The 19841-nt window shown below is 40.9% G+C and overlaps 1 protein-coding gene across 1 annotated transcript in view; it reads left to right on the plus strand.

Moving 5' to 3' along the window:
* LOC137124309 (protein phosphatase 1 regulatory subunit 29-like) overlaps nucleotides 1–19841 on the plus strand; it is a 196448-nt gene that overhangs the window by 167928 nt on the left and 8679 nt on the right. The window contains exons 4-6 of the mRNA XM_067499165.1: nucleotides 16872–17379; nucleotides 18223–18372; nucleotides 18796–19775. Coding sequence (XP_067355266.1) covers nucleotides 17176–17379; nucleotides 18223–18372; nucleotides 18796–19775 — 1334 coding nt within the window. The 5' untranslated portion in view covers nucleotides 16872–17175. The remainder of the gene's footprint in view (nucleotides 1–16871; nucleotides 17380–18222; nucleotides 18373–18795; nucleotides 19776–19841) is intronic.

Consider the following 19841-nt stretch of genomic DNA (forward strand, 5'->3'; position numbering starts at 1 on the left):
AGTCCTCTCTAGCTTAACATATTTCACAAATGACACCCTATTAATCTTGTCCACTGACACAAGTCAAGGATGGTCAGTTTACTTGGATCAATACAACAAACAATGTGCAGTAGGACAACAGGTTATTTTGTGTTTGTGTTTATCCATCAGTCCACAGGTTGTAAGAATTTCCAATAAGAGAATTTATTTGTGAAGCGAATTATTCACATCTTGATAATGTCATTGGCATTTTCACCAGGTCCTGAAGCACACATTTCCTATTTGTTTTGTGTTAAGTGGACAGAGGAGGGGATTTAAATGCTGCATTCAAGGTCAAAAAGGTAGAACAAAGTCCATTTTATGAAGTTACATAACTTCCCTTTCATTTCACATTAATGCAGATATTTGATTGTATATGACAAACAAAAATACATTGGTGTAATTGCCAACAAATTTATTTCAAAACAACTCAAGCGAAAGAGTATTTAAAGGAATAAATCAGGATTTTTATCTTGGAAACACATATTTAATTAAGTGGTAACAGCTTCCTTGAATTACTTTTAGGAGTTTACACAGTAATAAAAGAATTACAACAGGTGGGATCACGTGCACACAACTGAGGTCTATTAATTGTTAATTATTTATCTAACCATTAACAGTTTATCCTGTTAAAAGTTGCAGGGCTGCTGAAACTGTCTTTGGGTGAGAGGCCGTGCAGACCCTGGACAGGCAGCCGCACAACCATCCACACTAACATTCCCACCTGTGAACAGATTAAAATTATCAATAAAGCTGCACCGTGCAACTTAAACTAGGAATCAGTCCTCATACAGTGCGTTTTAGCTTGTTTTCTCTTCTCCTGTCTCTCCTCCCTGTGCTGTCACTCTGCACTGACACAAACAAACATTAAAAAAAAAAGAAGCTAGAAATCAGTGTTTCTGTCATGGAAAATGTATGAGCCATACTACCAAAATAAGTTAGAGGAGAAATCAGATTTATTCATCTGCTGCAGGTACGTTTATATTTACATTTAGTCATTTAGCAGACGCCTTTATCCAAAGCGACTTACAAGTGAGGTACAAGGCAGCAGAAATCTAAGTCAAGGAGAAAACATAAAGCAACGTCCTATCAGAAAAGTGTTTGCAGTTCACGAGATGCAAGTGCGAGAAAGAGCAGAAAGGAATTTATTTATTTATTTATTTATTAAATAGATTTAAGTGAATAGGAAGATTTGGAAGAGTTCTGTTTTCAGCAGTTTTTTTGAATACTGGGAGTGAGTTTGCTGAGCGTGCAGAGTTTGGTAGCTTGTTCCACCATCGTGGGATCATTGCGCTAAAAAGTTTTGCTTGGTGTCTTCTGTGCGGTGCTGGGACCACCAGACGTCATTCGTTGGCAGACCGCAGCGGGCGGGAAGGATTGTAGACTTGAATGAGTGAGTTGAGCGGGAGCTGTCGAGTTAACCAACCTGTGAGCAAGAGACAGAGCTTTGAACCTCATGCGAGCAGCTAGAGAAAGCCAGTTTGGTGATCTGAAGAGTGGTGTGACATGGGTCCTTTTTGGCTGATTAAAAATGAGGCGAGCTGCTGCGTTTTGGATCATCTGCAAGGGTTTGATTGTGGATATCGGTAACCCATCAACAAAGCGTTGCATTAATCAAGACGTATGTCTCGATGAAATGTCTGAAGAAGTTACATACTGCAATTTCATTTCTTAACTACTAAATTTTTTTAGGCTCAGTTATTATAACAATTGAACCAGCCAAGTCTAGCAGGCTTAAAACAAATCAGATCTCCATTGTCTGTAGGTTTATACTGTATGCTGTAAATAGGATTAGATATAAAAAAATAAAACATAGCTCCATATTCTATAGGCTGCTGACTTACAGCCACACAAAAGCAAACATTCCATATTGGTTTAGTTTCCCTGGATACAATACAAAAGCAAGCTTGAAAGGAGAGGGGATGCAGAGAGGAAGATTTAGAGAAGTAAGCAACAGAAAAGAATGAACCAAGAATAAATACAGAAAGAAAGCAAGAATATCCAAGAGATGTGAAATAAAGCGGTGAGGTATCAGGGTAAGTAATCTTCAGGGCCACTTCACTGCTTCTCAACTCTGCTTGCTGGCTGTCGTTATCTCTCCATCGTTCCCACTGGCTTCTCTGCGCCCCTCTTTCTTTTCAAGACAGCTTGTGTAAAGCTTGACACCCTTCAGGCCACAGTAGCATGTGCTTGTAGGTGACAAAGCCAAAGGTGGGGGGAGGGATTTTTAAAAAGACTTGAAATGCTAATGTGAAATCAATATAATACAATCCTAAGGAAGCTGAACAGTTTATGTCAAACCAGAAAGGTATCTATGCTTCTCAGTCAGTTTATAATCCACCAGGCACCAGACAATTCATGTTTAAAATATCTGCTATGCATCTATAGAGAGAATTTCTCCAGTCTTAAACACGCTGTGGAATTCTGCAAATAACTCCTTCAGTGAGGCATTGAACAGAAAGGTTTTTGGAGGTTGTAGGGTCGTGACCCACCAAGCCAGTGGTTGTCTTTTGGCCAACGTTGGGTAAGCATCAATCAGACCAGGTTTTTGCAGTGTTTTCTCGGCATGTCGAATCTGCGGCGGTCCCATCAGTGGGAGGTGACTCTGACTGGCTGTTCAGCTTAGCAAATCAATGCATGAGAAGAGACCATGGCCTGACTAGGCCTGTGGTCCTATTTGTGACTTATCAAATGTGTGGTGATAAGGTTTTGATTGATCATACTAAGACCCCTGCACGTTTTTAATGCAGCGTAGTCTGCGGAGTAAAATCATCTATCAAAATATTGTTGCAAGCATAATTTTCAACTAATGGGCATCTAGCTACTAATCAATGTGCACCTCATCAACGAGGAGAAGGGCCAAACCTTCCAGTACCTCTTTATCTTTTTCCACCCTGTCACAAAGCTTTGGTGTGACAGCAATGAAAAACTTGTACTCTCTAGATTTTGCATCATGTACTAGACCTTCATAAACAGGACTGGTTTCAGAGTGGTGCTTGCAATAGGCATCAACAGTCATGGACAGCAGCCCTCTGGGACCTGACGCTGCTGAACCCAAATGTATATTTTCTTAAAGTTGTTAAAGTCTGATATATGTCAACTTTAGTGATACTGCTACAGCAGCAATTTTCTCTTAAAGTTGTTTGTAAAAATCCTTAGTAACTATAGGTGAATTCCCAGACTATTAATGCTGCTCCTGTCTCCTTTTGAGAGTGCTCAAACGGCTGGCAGCTGCTCCTAGAGTGCTCTCCACTGCCCCTTCAACAAGATCCCAGCCTCCAGTTTTACTTTGGTGGGTAAGACTTTTTCATACACACTCAGACTATCAATTAAACTCTGCAGAAAAGAAAGTGTGAGAGGATAAAAAAGAGCAGTGTACCTATGTTTTAAAGCCTTTTTGTTAAAGAGAGGTGCATATCACACAGTAAATGACCAGACAACCACGCAGAAGAGGTAAATATACGTTTTAGCAGATGCGATTTCACGTAGTTTCAGATGTTTGACAGCCTTGTAGTGTAGCTTGGTGGTCACAAGTAAATGTAAGACGCTTTATTTATCATTATACATACAAGGTGTACAACGAAATTGAGTCAGATGAAGGGTCCTGAGACGCTGCAACTGAACGCACTGCCACTATAGGGCAACCTGACCTGGTCCCTAACACCCATGTTGTTAGCGCTAGGGAAAACTGGAGTACCCAAAGGAAACCCTGGTCCTATCCGGTCATTGGACGTGCTAACGTTCTTCCTGCGTGCTAACCACTTTTCCACCGTGCTGCCCTAGAGGAACATGTACACACAAGGAAATACTTTTTCTGCATTTAACCCATCCCCCCTGGCCCTGGGAGCTAGTGCCGAGTGTATCGCTCAGGGAAAAACCTGGTGGGTGGGCTGGGATTTGTTCCCACAACGTCCGCATCACATCCGGCTGCTCTACCCATTGAGCTACCAGGCCAGGGAGAAGAAATCAGGGGAGAAGGTAAAGGAGCAGGAACAGTGGAACAGAGCAATCTTGGGGCAGAGAAAGTAGGGAACAAGGCTTTAATGGAGGATATGGAGCAATGAAAGACAGAAACGATCATGATGAATCACAATATCCTCACATCCATATTAGTGGATGTGAGGATATTGTGATTGGCAAAGGAGGAGGAGCGGTAGCGGTGTCTAAATTGAGAATAAGATGAAAGGAGCATTTTTTACGAAGCGTAGAGACAATCAAAGTAAAAAAAAAAAAAAAAAGACGTGAGACGAAGATGCACACGGGTTACTGTAATTATGGAAGCTACTGAGGAATGAGAAGACAGCAGAAATGGAGAAGTGAAGTCGCCGTGGCAAAATCAAGAGGGCAGTTTAAAAAACAGGAGCAGAGGAGATTTTATTATAAATAAAGAATAAAATACAGAATTCAGAAGGTGATCGAAAATTTACCATAAACATTAGAATCTTCTGGTAACAGAATTGTTGGGACATTAACAAGCAGTCAAACTGCTAGAGACAAAAACGTGGTTCTTCTGCTGTGTTCTGCGACCCACATAGGACTGTTTAAGTTTGACAAAGACACCAAATCCATCGTGACACTCCTATGATGTTCATTTTACCACACTGAAATATGACAAATAGCTGATGAATTGTTGGGACATGGTGTACGGACATGCCCACAAAGGACGAATAGTAAATGACTCTGATCCCCTGACTTTTCCCAGACATTACTCCCCTGTCACATATCATACGACTATGTAGGTTATTTGTATTTGCAACTTTACAATTAACAACAGAAATGTTACTGTTGGGTGACATTTAGTGGCTGCGCTGAACTTAGGACTAACCCATAGTATTTAAACACTTTGTCAAGAGGAGGTTGGGGTGGTTGGATGAGTTCCCAAGGTGTGAAAAACCACCGCTTCCAGTCTCTTTGCATTACACACTGACACATAGGGGACCCATCTGCATCGCTTTCCTTGTAGTGCAATGAAAACACATGACGCCTGAAGCAATGACGTCAAATACAAAGTCAAAAAGTCTCATAGGGAGGTGGGCGAGGTGGTTGATGGTACAACAAAAAACAGGACACAGGAGACCAGTGTTCGACTCTAGTGCGACTCACCCGCTTCCCCCATCGGCAGCAGTATTTCAACTAATGCTGCAATGTGCTGAATCAGAAGGTAGGCAAAAGGAACCTATACGGGCAGGAAAGCAGTTACATTTTACATTTTACATTTACATTTAGTCATTTAGCAGACGCTTTTATCCAAAGCGACTTACAAGTGAGGTACAAGGCAGCAAAAATCTAAGTCAAGGAGAAAACATCAAAGCAAAGTCCTATCAGAAAAGTGTTCACAGTTCACGAGGTACAAGTGCAAGAGAGCAGAAAGGTTTTTTTTTTTTTTAAGATTTAAGTGCATAGGAAGATGCGGAAGAGTTCAGTTTTCAGCAGTTTTTTGAATATTGGGAGAGAATCAGCTGAGCGTGCAGCGTTTGGTAGCTCGTTCCACCATCGATCTTTGAATCCAGGACTTTTACCGAAAGTCACTGTACTCTGGTGTCAATCCTCTTCCGATTGTTCAAAATGCGACCGCTTGTCTATTGACAAGTGGAAGAAAATCCAAACATATAACCCCCATTCTGGCCTCTCTTCCCTAACTTCCAGTCCATTTTAAGCTTGATTTTTAGCTGGTTTTTTTTAGGTTTTTAAGGCTTGAAATGGAGAAGCTCCAGCCGACCTTATAGAGTTACCACAGTGACACAAACCAGCAAAATTCCATTCATTTCAATTCAACTTTATTTATATAGCACCAATTCACAACAAAGTCATCTCAAGGCACTTTATAGAATAAAGTAAAGACTATAAAACTGTATAGAGAGACCCCAACAATTCCCCCTGGAGCAAGCCATAGAAAACAGTGGAGAGGAAAAACTCCCTTTAACAGAAGAAACCTCCAGCAGAACCAGGCTCAGGGTGGACGGCCATCTGCCTTGACCGGCTGGGGTGAGTCCCCAATCCCTCAGATCATCAGGTGAGTTTTATTGAGGTTGTTAAGGTCCAGATATAAATCAGAATCACAATTCCGACTGATTGGCCAAGTATGCTAACACATGCAAGGAATTTGTTACGGTCACTGGTTGCTCTTAAGGACACGTTCAAGGAGTAACAATACGGACAAGATGAAATGCCAAAAAACATCCACGAGGAAAAGAGAAAAAATATATACTGTGGGCTTTTAAAACGCTTGGGTGATTGATCTAACATTCAGGGGTAGACTATTCCATAATTTGGTTGGTACACAGATCTGGCAGCTTTCAAATTATTGCTTAAGACTTGTTTCATTCTTTTCTTCTTTTATTTCTGGCTTTTGTGGAGTCTAACACCCGTGTTTGTGTATGTGTGTGTGTGTGTGGGTGGGTGTGTGTGTAAAGTACTTTGGTGACATTGTTTTTAAATTGCTATGCAAATAATTTTGTTTGATTTAATTAAGGTTGGAAGATGTGTTACTTTCCTAAAACCAATTGTCATAAAATCTGGATAAAGTTTCATTTTAGCAATGTTTTAACTTTTGATTTTGCACCATAAAAAAAAGTGAAGTCAAAATAGTCTAGTGAAGTGGTTCATGAATATTTTTTAAAGCTAGAAGCAGCAAAAATATTTTGATACTGGGCACTAGAATCAAAAGCGCTAGAATGTGTAATGCCATTTATTTCCACGTCCTCCCAAATCTATAACTATAGGAAGCAATTTAAACATCTGTGAAGCCACTCTTAGTAGTTCTGAGTTTGAATTTGGCTTTCTGAACCGCGCTGATGCTGTGCTTGTCTGCCTTTGTCTGGACCTCTCTCTCTCTCCTGGAGTCACTTTCCTAATTAAATTCACTTCAGTTCAAAGCTGCTATGTTGGCATGGGATGAAAACACATACTGCTGAAGAGCTTTGCAATCACTAAAACAGCAGAGCATGAGGATTCTCTCTGCCAAAATTCATCCCCTAGAGTCAAATGTAACCCCTGGCATGTCACATTCACACATGCTTAACTTCTTTAAGCACATTATACCCAAATATGGATGCACCTACAACACTTAACTTACCAATCTGTAAATCAAAGCGTGTCCACTCTTTTGGTACTATCATCCTTTTTAGAGCCATGTAACTAAACATCCCAGCTTTTTTGTGCCTGTTTTTCTTAGGTACAAGCTATTTACCTATACTTGTGATTATGCTGTGACTCATTAGAATCATGCCGCAGTTTTATGAAACTTCACAAGAAAATGTGAAAGATGAGCCTCAGGGTTTGTGTCAACTACCTCTGAAGGGATTATCAAAGCAGATGGGCGCTGCCAAGGCTTGGCATGGGTTCACTTTTTTATGCACAATGGCCATTCTCAGTGGTTTTTAATCAGAGGAACATACGCATTTTAATAAAGCCAAACAGGGCAAAATGGAAACGGATGGTCTGAGGTCTGTAGTAATAATAATAATAATAATAATAATAATAATAATAATATACAGCATAAACAGTGATGCATGTTAACTGTTTTAAGTGAAATGAGGAACAGAACTAGATAAGAATTAATTTGGACGAACCTCCTTTGGACTGCTCACTCCCAAAAAAATTCTACGTCGCTGTTGATTTTTGACAACATAAACAATACAAAATACCAGACATGCAGAGTACAAAAGCACTGCATCAGCTGGGAGACCTCAAATGCGGCAAAGATCAGGACTTGAAGGCTTTTTTCCCCCCTGTCACTACACCAAAAAAGGACACACAAACAAGTTTTGAGTGGGTCTTGTCACAAAGGAAAGCACTCAAGAAACCCTCACTGTGCGCTTGAACATTGTTCGACTCTGAACCGAAAACCAAAATGTGCATTTCAAAGAGGATCTGAGAATTAATAAGCATTGCGCACCTGATGCACATTTAACAGCATACATGCAGCCTACATGTTAGCACTTCCCTTCAAACACCAAAGCAGTTTGATTGTTCAGTGAGAATTAAACCCACTGTGAAAGAGACCATCCAGCGTCCGCAATTCTGTTTGTGCTGTCGCAAATCTGAATCCGATGGGAATTTTGCATCCAAGTACAAGCTGGCAATGTCCTTAATTTACCAAACACACTCCTAGACAGCAGAGCTCACGGCACCGCGTCTGCCTGACACAGTCTGTTCTCTCTCAGGCTTATTTTACTGCACTTTTTATCTTTTTACTTTCTGGAGGAGTTTGTGGTGGGCGTCTGCTGACACATTCCTCAGTGGATTTACTTTCGTTCCTCTGTCTGTCATTTGCCCGGTTGTTCACACAAATGCACAAGCATGAACACATGCCATAATTGATCTTATTCTCTTTCAAGTCATAGCGTTAAAGCTGTGCTAAGAGTTTCAACCAACTGAATTCTGGCATTTCTAAGTTTGCATATCTCATATATCCTGCTGCTCCTTTATTATTTTTAATACTCAGCCTTGATCTTTATTTAATTTGTTACTTTGCTTAAAAGAATATTTAAACCAAGCTTTTTCAGCACAATTTCACCTCTTACTGCGGCTTAAAGCATTCAAAAAGGGCCACACTTCAACTGACTGACTTTCAGCACCTTTTTCAAGGGCAGTTAAGTGCAAAACACCATATTGCCTGTAATGCAGGTCACACCAGGGTTTCCTGTTGTTTTCTATAAACTCTACCAAATCTGTGAATAGTACATGGCACACATGGCCTCTCCCGCCAGGACCCGCTGTGGCTTTTTGATTCTCAATTTTCAAGGGCCTGCCAAGAAGATGAGGCTGAATGGCTCCATGTAAAGTGGGTTGCAAAGTTCAGGACAGGAAGAAACGAAGATAAAGCTGTGTAAAACACTGACCAGATGCCTAAAGGAGGATGAACATATGCAATATGTTCGGTGGAACAGCTGCTCCTTAACATCTATCACCTTCTGTCCCCATTATCATTAGGTACTTTGAACGGCTGGTCTTACAAAGTCCAATCTAACCTCTGCCGAATCCTGGACCATCACCAATTTCCCACTTACACCATCTTCACTGACCTCCACACTTCACTCAGTGATCTTGAAAAGAAGGAGACATATTTAAGGATGCTGTTTATTGACTTTATTATTGCGCAGTCTCCAACAGAATAGTTCTGTCCCACAATCTGTCAGGGTCTCAGTCAGGCAAAGTGCATGTGCATCAAAGGCTTTTATTGGCCACAGACCCTTACGCTTAGCTTGGGAATCCCACAAGGCTCGTGCGCCGAATCCACTCCTCTATTGCCTTTACATTTCTGACTGCACATACGATTAGACAGACTACAGGGAAAAAGCGGGCAACTGGCAGTATGATGCTCACAATCCAACCTGGCATTGAACACCAAACTGTCATAATTGAATATAGAAGACACTGTGAGGACCACCCTCCTATGAAAATCACCAGGGAGACATCGCAGTAGTTAGTTTACAGCTTTGTATTCCTGGCAACCCACAACCCACCCACAGAAGACTTAGCATGGACAACAAACCTACATCTCAGGGTATTAAGTGGCTGCTCGTGTCTTTCAAGCACTTTTCCATGGAAAGCTAACACACAGCATCACAGTGTGTCATGCTAACTGTTCAGTGGCTTACAAGGCAGCTCTCCAGGGAGTCATGACACTGTCTAGACATTTTTTAGCCACTTCGCTGAAGGAAGTGTTCAAATCAAGCTGCCTCCGCAGAGCCACCAGCTTGCTGCTACCCACAGCCCAGCTACAGTAGCCCAACTCTCTCATCACCCTGCCTCCTTTTAGGAGGTTCTGCAGGGCCATAAAAGCCTGCACCTCAAGGCCTAATCACAGTTTCTACCCGATAGTCATCAACCAACTGCACTCCTCAAAACGCTGCCCTCACAGAACAATGGACCTGAAAAAAACAAAACAAAACTGGATCTTCTTCCTGTGTTTGCCCTCTTGTTCCCAGCCAAGACCTATTTGAACTTGTAAGCAGACAAGACTTTTTATCTTCTGGTGATGCATCATTTGGCTTTGTGTATGTGTGTGGAAACCGAACCAACAAACTATTAGATTGACAACAACCATAGATGAAATTTTGTCTTTTAAATGTAAATACAAATTGTTTTCTTTAGTATTTGCTGAAATCACTTATGCTTCAAGGGACAGACTTGCACATGTAATAATAATATTTTTAGTGTATCAGTCATACACCTTTTACATGTTCGGCAAACCATTTCAAATGTTCACAAGGGGCATAATGCACCTACAAGTAGACCAGAAGGTGCATGCGGCTGTTCCTCAATTTGTAAAGCAGTCATCCAAGAAGTGTCGGGTCACTGGTTTGGTTGCCAGTTGCCAGTTTTTTCTCACCATATGTTAAAGGTTTCCTGGATAAAAATTTAACTCCTAACTAGCAGCAAGAATTTACGTTTTGGGATCAATAAAGGTAAATGAAACCAAAGATATACCTTAATCTAACCAGGTAGTTTTGGGCCTAAATTTGGATTAGTCCACATTTATTACTGCAGCCATAACAACAATTCAAGGCACAAAATAGTTGATTATTTTTTCTAGCGAAAAAGTCTGTGGAAAATCACTGGCATATCAGTGGATTTCTGATTTAGGTAAACTTGTCCTTTGGCAGCCATCAAAGAAATGTCATCATATCATAACCTCACCAAACAAATCAACTTTTCATATCAATGTATTCACAAACAAGCTTCTTGTCAGCCAGGCACTGGGCTCCGAGTTCATCTAGTTGCGAAGACTGGAACAGCTTCCACTGGGAATGTGTGCATTAAAGCAACAATTCCCTCCCTCTGGCATCAGGGTAAAAATTCTCAATAAAGTAATAAGTCATAATGGATTTGTTAGTGACCATAACCAAGACTAGGTTTTTCAGGAAAATCTGTTTTCCTTCTACGTGCATCATTTTCTTAACTTTCTTCCATCATCATCCTAACACATTATTTCTTTGTAAAGGTCAACCTCGTTTCTTGTTTGCTATGTCCCCTCTCCATCTCACTCTCAGTCATCACTTGCTTGTGCCTATCTCTACCTCCCTCCTGGGCAAGGGAACGCTCCCTCCCATAGAGGGCACTCACTTAAACCAAGCAACTGAGCAGAGGTTGTGCATGGGTTTTAAAAATAATGATGGCAAAAGTGGCGGCACACACAAAACTGAACTCACTAATGACGGCCGATGCTGCTGATAACAGTTACATTTAGACTCTGGCCAGGCTGAGTGAGGATCATTAGGAGCAACAAGGCACTTTGTCTGAAAAGACAAGTTGTCATTAAATGCCCATTTCAATGATGTGAAACAAAAGACAGGTACATTTCATACACCTATTGATCTAGATATTGGCTGGAGACAGTGTCTCAAAGCCTATTTCACGATCAGATGGACACTGACTGCATTCATACAGTACTTCCATACCTTTCAACCAAACAAAGAAGAAATACTGGTTTCCCTGCTCTGATGAGATGAGATGTTCAGAATACAGTCGTGAGAAAAAGTAATGGCACAAAACAAGATATCTGAAGACAATCAAGAGTTGTTGATATGTGTTTCACTGGAAAAGGGTCACAACAGTCCACAGTTAGACATTTTGTCTATAAATAGAGACAAATTGGTACTGTGGCTACTCTAAAGAAATGGACGCCCAACCAAGATCACACCAAAGGCACAAGGCAGAATGCTCAGTAACATCAAAAAGACCCCAGAGTAACAACTTAAAAACTTAAAAGATTAATGAGCCAATCGCATGCGAAACCCTGAAAAGGCATGATATCCATGCTGCTTCTGGACCTGGACCACTTGCCATTGTGGAGGGTAAAACGTGTCCTACAAGATGATGCCAGTTTGGAAATGACACTAAATAGTGAGGTGAATGGTTTCAGAGACTCGAAATCCACCTTTTGAAAGAGCCCAGGCAGAGGCAAGACCACGACACAATAGACATGTTGTGGAATGACAAGTGAAATGAGGAACATTTCACTTGTTCACTCAAGTGAAAAATACCCACCAGATGTCGTAAGAATATGGCTGATCTGAAACAGTTCTATAAAGAACAACGGCTCAAAATTCCCCTTTAATGTTGTGCGAGTCTATTCAACAGCTACAGACAATACTTGCTTGAGATTATTGCTGCCAACGGTGGTTCAGCCAGTTATTTAAATGCTGTCGACGTTACTTTTTCATAACAATCACTTTGTATTTTTAAAAGTTGTGTTAAAGAAGACATGAAAACTCTTGACTGTTTGTTTTACCAGATTAAATGTAAGTGTGCCTTTGGTAAAGATTAGTTTACATTTAATGATCAGAAAACCAGGAAATTGCAACCAGTGGCACTACTTTTTCCCACAACTCTGTATAGATCATTCATCCGACAGCTCCACCACAACTTCTCTTTTGCTTAGTCAAGTTACATTTGTGCACTGATGAGACAGTCCCCATGTGTCGAATTAATAAATCGTCTATTTGACAGCTCCACCACCTGGCTCTTTTGCCTAGTCATGTTACATTTGTCCACTGAATTGTGCACAGTGCTCCCATGGGTCAACATTATGTGCCAGTTGTCTTCCACTACCACACACCACACAGAATAAAATGTCCTTTGGGTCAGGGACACATTGTGTAGCCTAATGGTAGAAGAGGGGGTAAAAAATATATTGATACACAACAATTTTCACGGAAGATAGTGGTTTATTTTCTGTTGTTTTGACGCCTGGTCACTGAACAGATTTTCTGATTTTTCTTCTGCTCTGTTTACACAAAAAGTAAACATTTTTAAAACTCTGATTTCATGCATATGATACCGTGCTCTTTATAAGATAAGATATTATCTAAATGCACATAATTGCATTGCTTGCAGTTGCATTATACCAAATCATAACCCCTGTTTCGTGATACATATCACATCACTAAAACACAGCAACAGTGGAAAAAAGTGTTTATTTGGATGAAAAGTCCCTTCAAATGCAAACAACTGAGTGGTGTAACTATAATATGCAACGTAAGGTAGCACAAAAAAAAAACCCAAAAAATATCCACTTTGCTCCACCCAGCCCAACAGCCTCCAGCTCTACTGTGCTCTGCTATGCTCCAACATGCCGCAACAAGCACTTCAGGTAGTGCTTGTTATAATATTACGATAAATGTGCATGTGCATGTGCAATTCTCTGGGTTAGAAAGGGAAGCCTTGCCTATACAAGTAGCACATCTTTGCTCTACCGTCTTTGACATTATCTTTGACTTTGACATTGTCTCTCAACGCTCAGAATGCTGGGTACATATTTCTGGTAAAAATAAATAAATTAATAAAATAGATGCTGTGTCTTTGAGTTAATACTAAAATCAAACCCTGAACAGCCCTTTTTGTGATTGTCGCAGGATAGTATCCCTGATTTCATGACACCTTTTTAAAAAACAAATTGTGGTGCAAGTTGTGGTTTTTTTATGTTTCAATTTGCAAGGTCGTGTAGAATTTGCTGGGGGTTGGTTAAATTAATTGTGGTTATGGCAACATTGCGAATTCATGGAGGAACTGATTAAGGACTGAAACTCAAACAAACACATGTGATGAAGGGGAAGGGCCTAGGGCATGTCTATGGATTAAGTATATGAGAACATAACTAAGCGTGGCTGAGCCTCATCAAGAGGCACAGCAGGAACATCAGTTTGGAACAAACTCTCGAGGGCCATGGTAACAAGCCCACATATCAGTGTTTTATATTACCAGTGAGCAAGCAGCTAGAGAAATGTAGCCGGGTTCTACCGTGAATGTGGCCTCAGGAGCTTTGATCCCAGCTCAGACCTCGTGCCCTCCAGATATAAACTGGTTTATTGTTGTAATTGCATTCCAAAGAGACAGGGAGTGATGTGCATCAAGATAATAAGGAACAACGCATTTGGTCAAAAATAAAGAAAAGTATGAGATGTAACTGCCAGACTTTACAGAGAGTTTTACCACAGACAGACAGCAAAACATGGGATAAGAAGGAATATACTATATACACAGGATTTGAAGGAACAGTGCAGTAGCTTTTGAAGTCAAAGGATTGTTGGCAGGCTGGGAGCCACAGATAGCAGTGATAGGCATCATTCTCAGCTCCACTTCTCTAGTAGTTCCCACGCTGCTACCTGGCTTGATGGCGGACTGGCTGGTTGGCTGCTGTCTGATGGACTGGTACAGAACATGATGCATTTAGCTGCAGTTTACACATTTACTCCCCTTTCTAATTGAAGTGGTGGTTATTAATTTTTTTTATATTTTAGTTTATGGCTAAAGATTTCTAGAATTAATGACATCACTTTCAGGTGCATGTAGCCTGTGGTTTAACTCCATAGCATAAGCAGCACAACCAGATTTTTCTAATTGTAGGATCGAATCCCATTCGTGACTAATGGGCGTCTGTTCCTCCAAAGTAGTGACTCACTAACTAATCAGAGTCTGTGATTAGTTAGATACTGAACCCCAAGTTGATCTTGGTGTCTACAGACTTCTGTTGTAATTTTCATTTGCAGAAGAAAGCAAAACGAAATTTCAGTCTAACCATTTTTTAAAGGGATATGTTTGCACCAGGAACCAGTCAGTGCCTCAACTATTGATTGAATCTGTGAATAGATATTGGCTTAAACATTTCACATTATGATTTTCAACATCTCTCCAAGATCCATAAAACCTTTATCCTGTGACTTTCAAGTGAGGACAAAACCCACACTCATTTTTTCTTACTGCCCTGCAGCCCCTATGGTCTTTCTTTGAGAACGTTCCATTTGCTTTTGTGAGCTGACATCATTAGTGTTGTTTGTCAGATGCAAAGCTTTAATTAAAGCCCAGATATCAGGGACAATAATTAAACACAAAGACAGCCTGGTTTGGAGAAGAAAGAGAGTGGGGAAAAATAAGGCTGTCTTTTCCTCTGGCTTCTTGTCAAAATAAAACCAATTGCAAGAATGTGATAAAAGCACGGGCGAGGGAATGTGATGGCACACAAAAGGTATCAGGTTGTGTTTTGGCGATGAAGCATATTCATTTGTTTCTAGGAAGGCAGCCGAGATAAGCAGACATAAAACGATGCAGACTGAAGAAAGAGTGGGGCAGCAAAGTGGAGGAAACAGTAGTACAAAAATAGAGACAGATGGAGAGAGATCGATGATGAGACTGACCTAGCACGATCAGGATCATTACAGCATTATAATGGGGGGAAAAAAATACCGTTGTTGTGACTGAACTCAGCACTAAACCCTTCCAAATAAGTCTTGTCTCTTTTATGTAGAGCATCATAAATATCATGTCAGGTTTGTAGTCATATCCACTTTGCTGCCCCACTCTTTGTACTATGCTTTAATTCTATGTTGGAAAATGTTATGATTATATAAAGAGAATGATTGATGAGTACGGCCATTGAAGTCAAATGTCCAAATCGACGTTTGATTGCCTCTTTTCATCACAGCATGGCATGAAGTATAATGCACATGTTCACAAAGCTGTTAATCCCTACAATCGACTACAAAGCTGAATACATAGGAAACAATTAATGAACGAGTTTCATAATTGTACAGGTTGGAAAGCTATGCTCTAGCTGCCATTTTGCTGCATTCGTAGACAAAGGTGTAAATTGCTTTTGTGTGTTTGATTTTACGCACACACACGTACAAGACCACGGTGCTGGGTCAAAGGCAAATTGAAGGCCTGCGGTCGAGGAATTGAATTGTCAATATCAATTTCATGGAACAATTTGAAGAGAGTACTGAGAGCTGCTTGGGCGGCGGGGCTACCGAAATGAGAAGGGACTAGAGGCCAGCAGACATGCAAGTTAGCACAGAAACGGAGGAGGAGGATGAAGGGAAGGGTAGGATAGAGGGATGGACCATTTTGACAGAAGCATCCAAAGTTGGCTGATAAGACTGGGTTCCACCATTTCATTCGCTCATTTCTTGCAGCAGGTGATAATCTTCTCATCTAGTTGCGACGAACATACAGAGGGGAAATTACTTGGAATTTAAAAGACACAGAGAGAGACAGAGAGAGAGAGACAGAGAGAGTACTTAGGAAGAGTCTGTTACTCAGATGTTCTAACTATCTGTTCCCTGCATGTCGGGGCTTGATAACTTTTCCCTGGGAGGGAATCAAAACTTTGGAAACAAATTAAACGAGTCTGAGCTGTGGTGATGAGATACATAATATTTTACGCTGGATTAGAGCCTAATCCACGGTTAATCCCCTGAGAAAGGTAAATAGCTAAATGTCAGCTACTATCCTGTTAAAACATGCAAATTACAACAGGCCTCCTCTGTTTTCCACTTAGCCCATCTCCCTGTTTTTACCCCTATGCAACTGCGGCTATTACATTTTATTATTGTTTTATTATGTACCTCAAAGTTGAAATAATAGAACAGCAGCTGCAAGCTGGTGAACCTTGTAAACAATGACAAAAAAAAAAAAAAAAAAAAACGGCAAAATGAAGCAATGTTGCTTTCATATTGCTGCTGATTAAACATTTTTATTGATGCATCATATGCTAATATCTGAATGGAGGAGTTGCAATTCATTCTCCTATCAGGCGTTTCACTAACAAAGAATTGCGGAACATTAAAAGTGGTTCTATGTGAAAATGCAGAATATATTTTTCTCTGGACTTTATCAAGACTTAATGAAATAATTCTGGCAGTTAATGGATTTACAGCATTACAGTGGTGCATTACCTTGAAGGGAGTGGGAAGCATGGGAATTAGATTCATGTACTATTTTTTACACTGCTTTTGAACTGAGCCCTAAAGTCAATCCAAACCATCTGGGGACATGTGAACGTTGTCATCACTAATAAAACTGAATTCTCTCTCTCTCCCTGTCTCTGTCTTCCTCTCTCTGTCGTGCAGGCCTTCTGAGCAAGTACAAACAGTTGTCAGGGGCCATGAGTAGCTGTTGGGGGGACAGTCTCCAAAACCCTTTGACGTGGAACACCTAAAATGGGGACAGGACTTGTTGCCATGCTGCAAGCTCAGCTCTAATCACCGTGACAACGACCTTCCGTTCATCGTTCATTATACTTAAATTTGGCCTCCTTGCCCCCGACCTGCTGCCCTTGCTAATTTCTAAACGCAGCTATCTGCCTTCTCCAATTCGCCCCCTTCCTTTCACGTATTTTTACTGAGGTGACCTTAATCACTCCTTAGCCAAACCATGGCCAGCAGCCACCATTTGTCCTCCCTGTCTCCCTCGCTATTTCTTTCCCTCATGCTCCCTGCACTGTTGCTCCTCCGCCTGCCTTCGGTGGTGAAAGGGGACTGCTGGCTGATAGAGGGCGATAAAGGCTACGTTTGGCTGGCTATCTGCAGTCAGAACCAGCCTCCATATGAGACCATTCCACAGCACATTAACAGCACGGTGAGTGTGAACCTATCAGTAGGGTTTTTGTACCACCACAATCATAAATTCTATGAAGGTGTGTGGCTTTGGGCACTCTGAGCTATGATGGCGCCAGCTAAACAGCTCCAGTGGTTATGATTATACGTTGATCGTGATTACAGCCATGGCACCAATCACAATACTGTGTTCGTTCAAGGTCATTTTTCACACTAAAATTGCAAGAGTCAGATTACTACTTTGAAATAACCTTATTAGACCAAGAATCCCAATGTCTATATTTAAATTAAGTATGCACTTTGCTGCAAACATACAGCTGCAATGTGCAACTTTAATTAACGCTAGCAAAGAACTCAAAAACTTGGGGTGCACCACATTAAAATAAGCGAATCCTCTTAAACATACAAATCAAGCAGAAATTAGCTTAAACACTTTGTTAGAAGAAAATATCTACGCACTGCTGCAAGTGCTGTTTCATGATTCTTGGTCACAGGAGGCTTCGTTTACACCCCTTAACATTAAGAGGAATTTTGGAGAATATTTGTAATAAAAATAAATTAACAGTTACATACTGTAGCCTTAAAAAAACAAACAAACAGGAATCTTAACATGCAACTGCATTCTATTCATACCATCACTTTGCCAGATATCTCAGGAGGGATGCTCAGCTGCTTGCAAACAGGCTGTGATTAACTAAACACGAATGTTGATCAGATGTATAATTGCGTAAATTACTCATTAGGTGATAAATATAGATGTTTGGAGATGCAATACTTTCTTGACAGCTGTTTTTTGGCCTCGTCTGTGGTTGCAAGACGATGCAATGCACCACTTGAAAGTCAATCACTCTCTTCTCTCCCTTAGGTTCATGACCTGAGGCTGAATGAGAACAAACTTAAGGCTGTGCTCTTTACCTCTATGTACCGCTTCACAAACCTAACTGACCTCAATCTCACCAAGAATGAGATCAGCTACATCGAGGATGGGGCCTTTGCTGGACAGGCAAACCTACAGGTGGGCTGTGACTTTTATCATTTGGAGCTTTTAATTTTGCTAAGAATTCAGATGAGTCCTACCTACCTACAGTACACATTTCTGTGCTTTTATATTGTAAATAACGCTTTGGTTATCATTCCAAATAAGACACAGAACAAAATAACTTCCTAAATAGCACTTATGTGCATCCATACAAATGTAATTACTAAAGTATAAAGGCAACAGAAATTATTCAGGTTATTCTAAATGAAGATGGTCATCCACAAGCCAAAAACACCAGAATCTGTTAAAAGATGTTTTTTGAACAATTCCCAATCTTGCACGGTTATAGTAATGTCACTGAATGATGTCTTTGCCCCTGACTTTCATTTAGATTGTATCTTTAAAAAAAATCCACTTTCTTTTCCAAATAGTAACATTAGGTAGTTTTTTTTTTTTCAGGTTCTCCAGCTGGGCTACAACAAATTGACCAACTTGACGGAGGGCATGTTGAGAGGTCTGGGTCGAATGCAGTGCCTCTTCTTGCAACACAACCTCATTGAGGTCATTGCCACTAATGCCTTCTGGGAGTGCCCCAGCCTCAGCAGCCTGGATTTATCTTCCAACAAGTTAGCTCGTCTTGACCCATCTACCTTCACTGGCCTCACCAGGCTGATGGTGTGTGAACTAGCAGGGAACCCCTTCCACTGTGGGTGCGAACTGTACAGTTTTCTCACCTGGCTGGAGGAGTTTAACAATGTCACCCACACCTATGATCGCCTTCAGTGTGAAACCCCTCCAGAAATGTCTGGTTATCCACTCCTAAGCCCGGTGCCTGGACACGGAAGAAACGCCCGTTACAAACTTCTATCGAAGTGTCATGGAGATTCATTAGAGATGACCCCCCAGCCGCCAGATGATGGTGGCTCAGGAATGGGTTTAGAAAAATCTGACCAAAGTCCGTACCACCAGCCAACCCTATCATCCACGGCTGACCCCAACTACAAGATTTCAATGAAACTTCAAACTGTCTCCTTCTACACTGCTTCTCTCATAGTGCAGATCCCACAACCCTACAGTAAGATGTATGTCCTTTCTCACTACAACTTCACTTTTGTCACAGACATTATGCCCCTCAAAAAAAAGAAGGAAATAATCACAGTGGACAAACTGAAACCACACACAAACTACACGTTTTGTGTGGCCTCTATGAGCAAATCTCAGCGCTACAACCACACCTGTCTGTCCTTTACTACAAGAGCTGGACCAGAGGACCAGCGAACCAATCAATCCACAACTACCCACTACATCATGACCATCTTGGGTTGTCTGTTTGGCATGGTCATTGTGCTGGGCTTTGTGTATTACTGTCTTAGGCGGCGACGCATCCAGGAAGAAAAAGAGAAAGCTATAAGTGTGAAGAAAACTATTTTGGAGATGAGGTAATGTAACATTTTTAATGCTAGTTTATTAAAATTATGAAAGACTGCTTTGCAACAATCTTTAGG

This window comes from Channa argus, chromosome 3 (assembly GCF_033026475.1).
Source record: "Channa argus isolate prfri chromosome 3, Channa argus male v1.0, whole genome shotgun sequence".
NCBI classification, from domain to species: domain Eukaryota; kingdom Metazoa; phylum Chordata; class Actinopteri; order Anabantiformes; family Channidae; genus Channa; species Channa argus.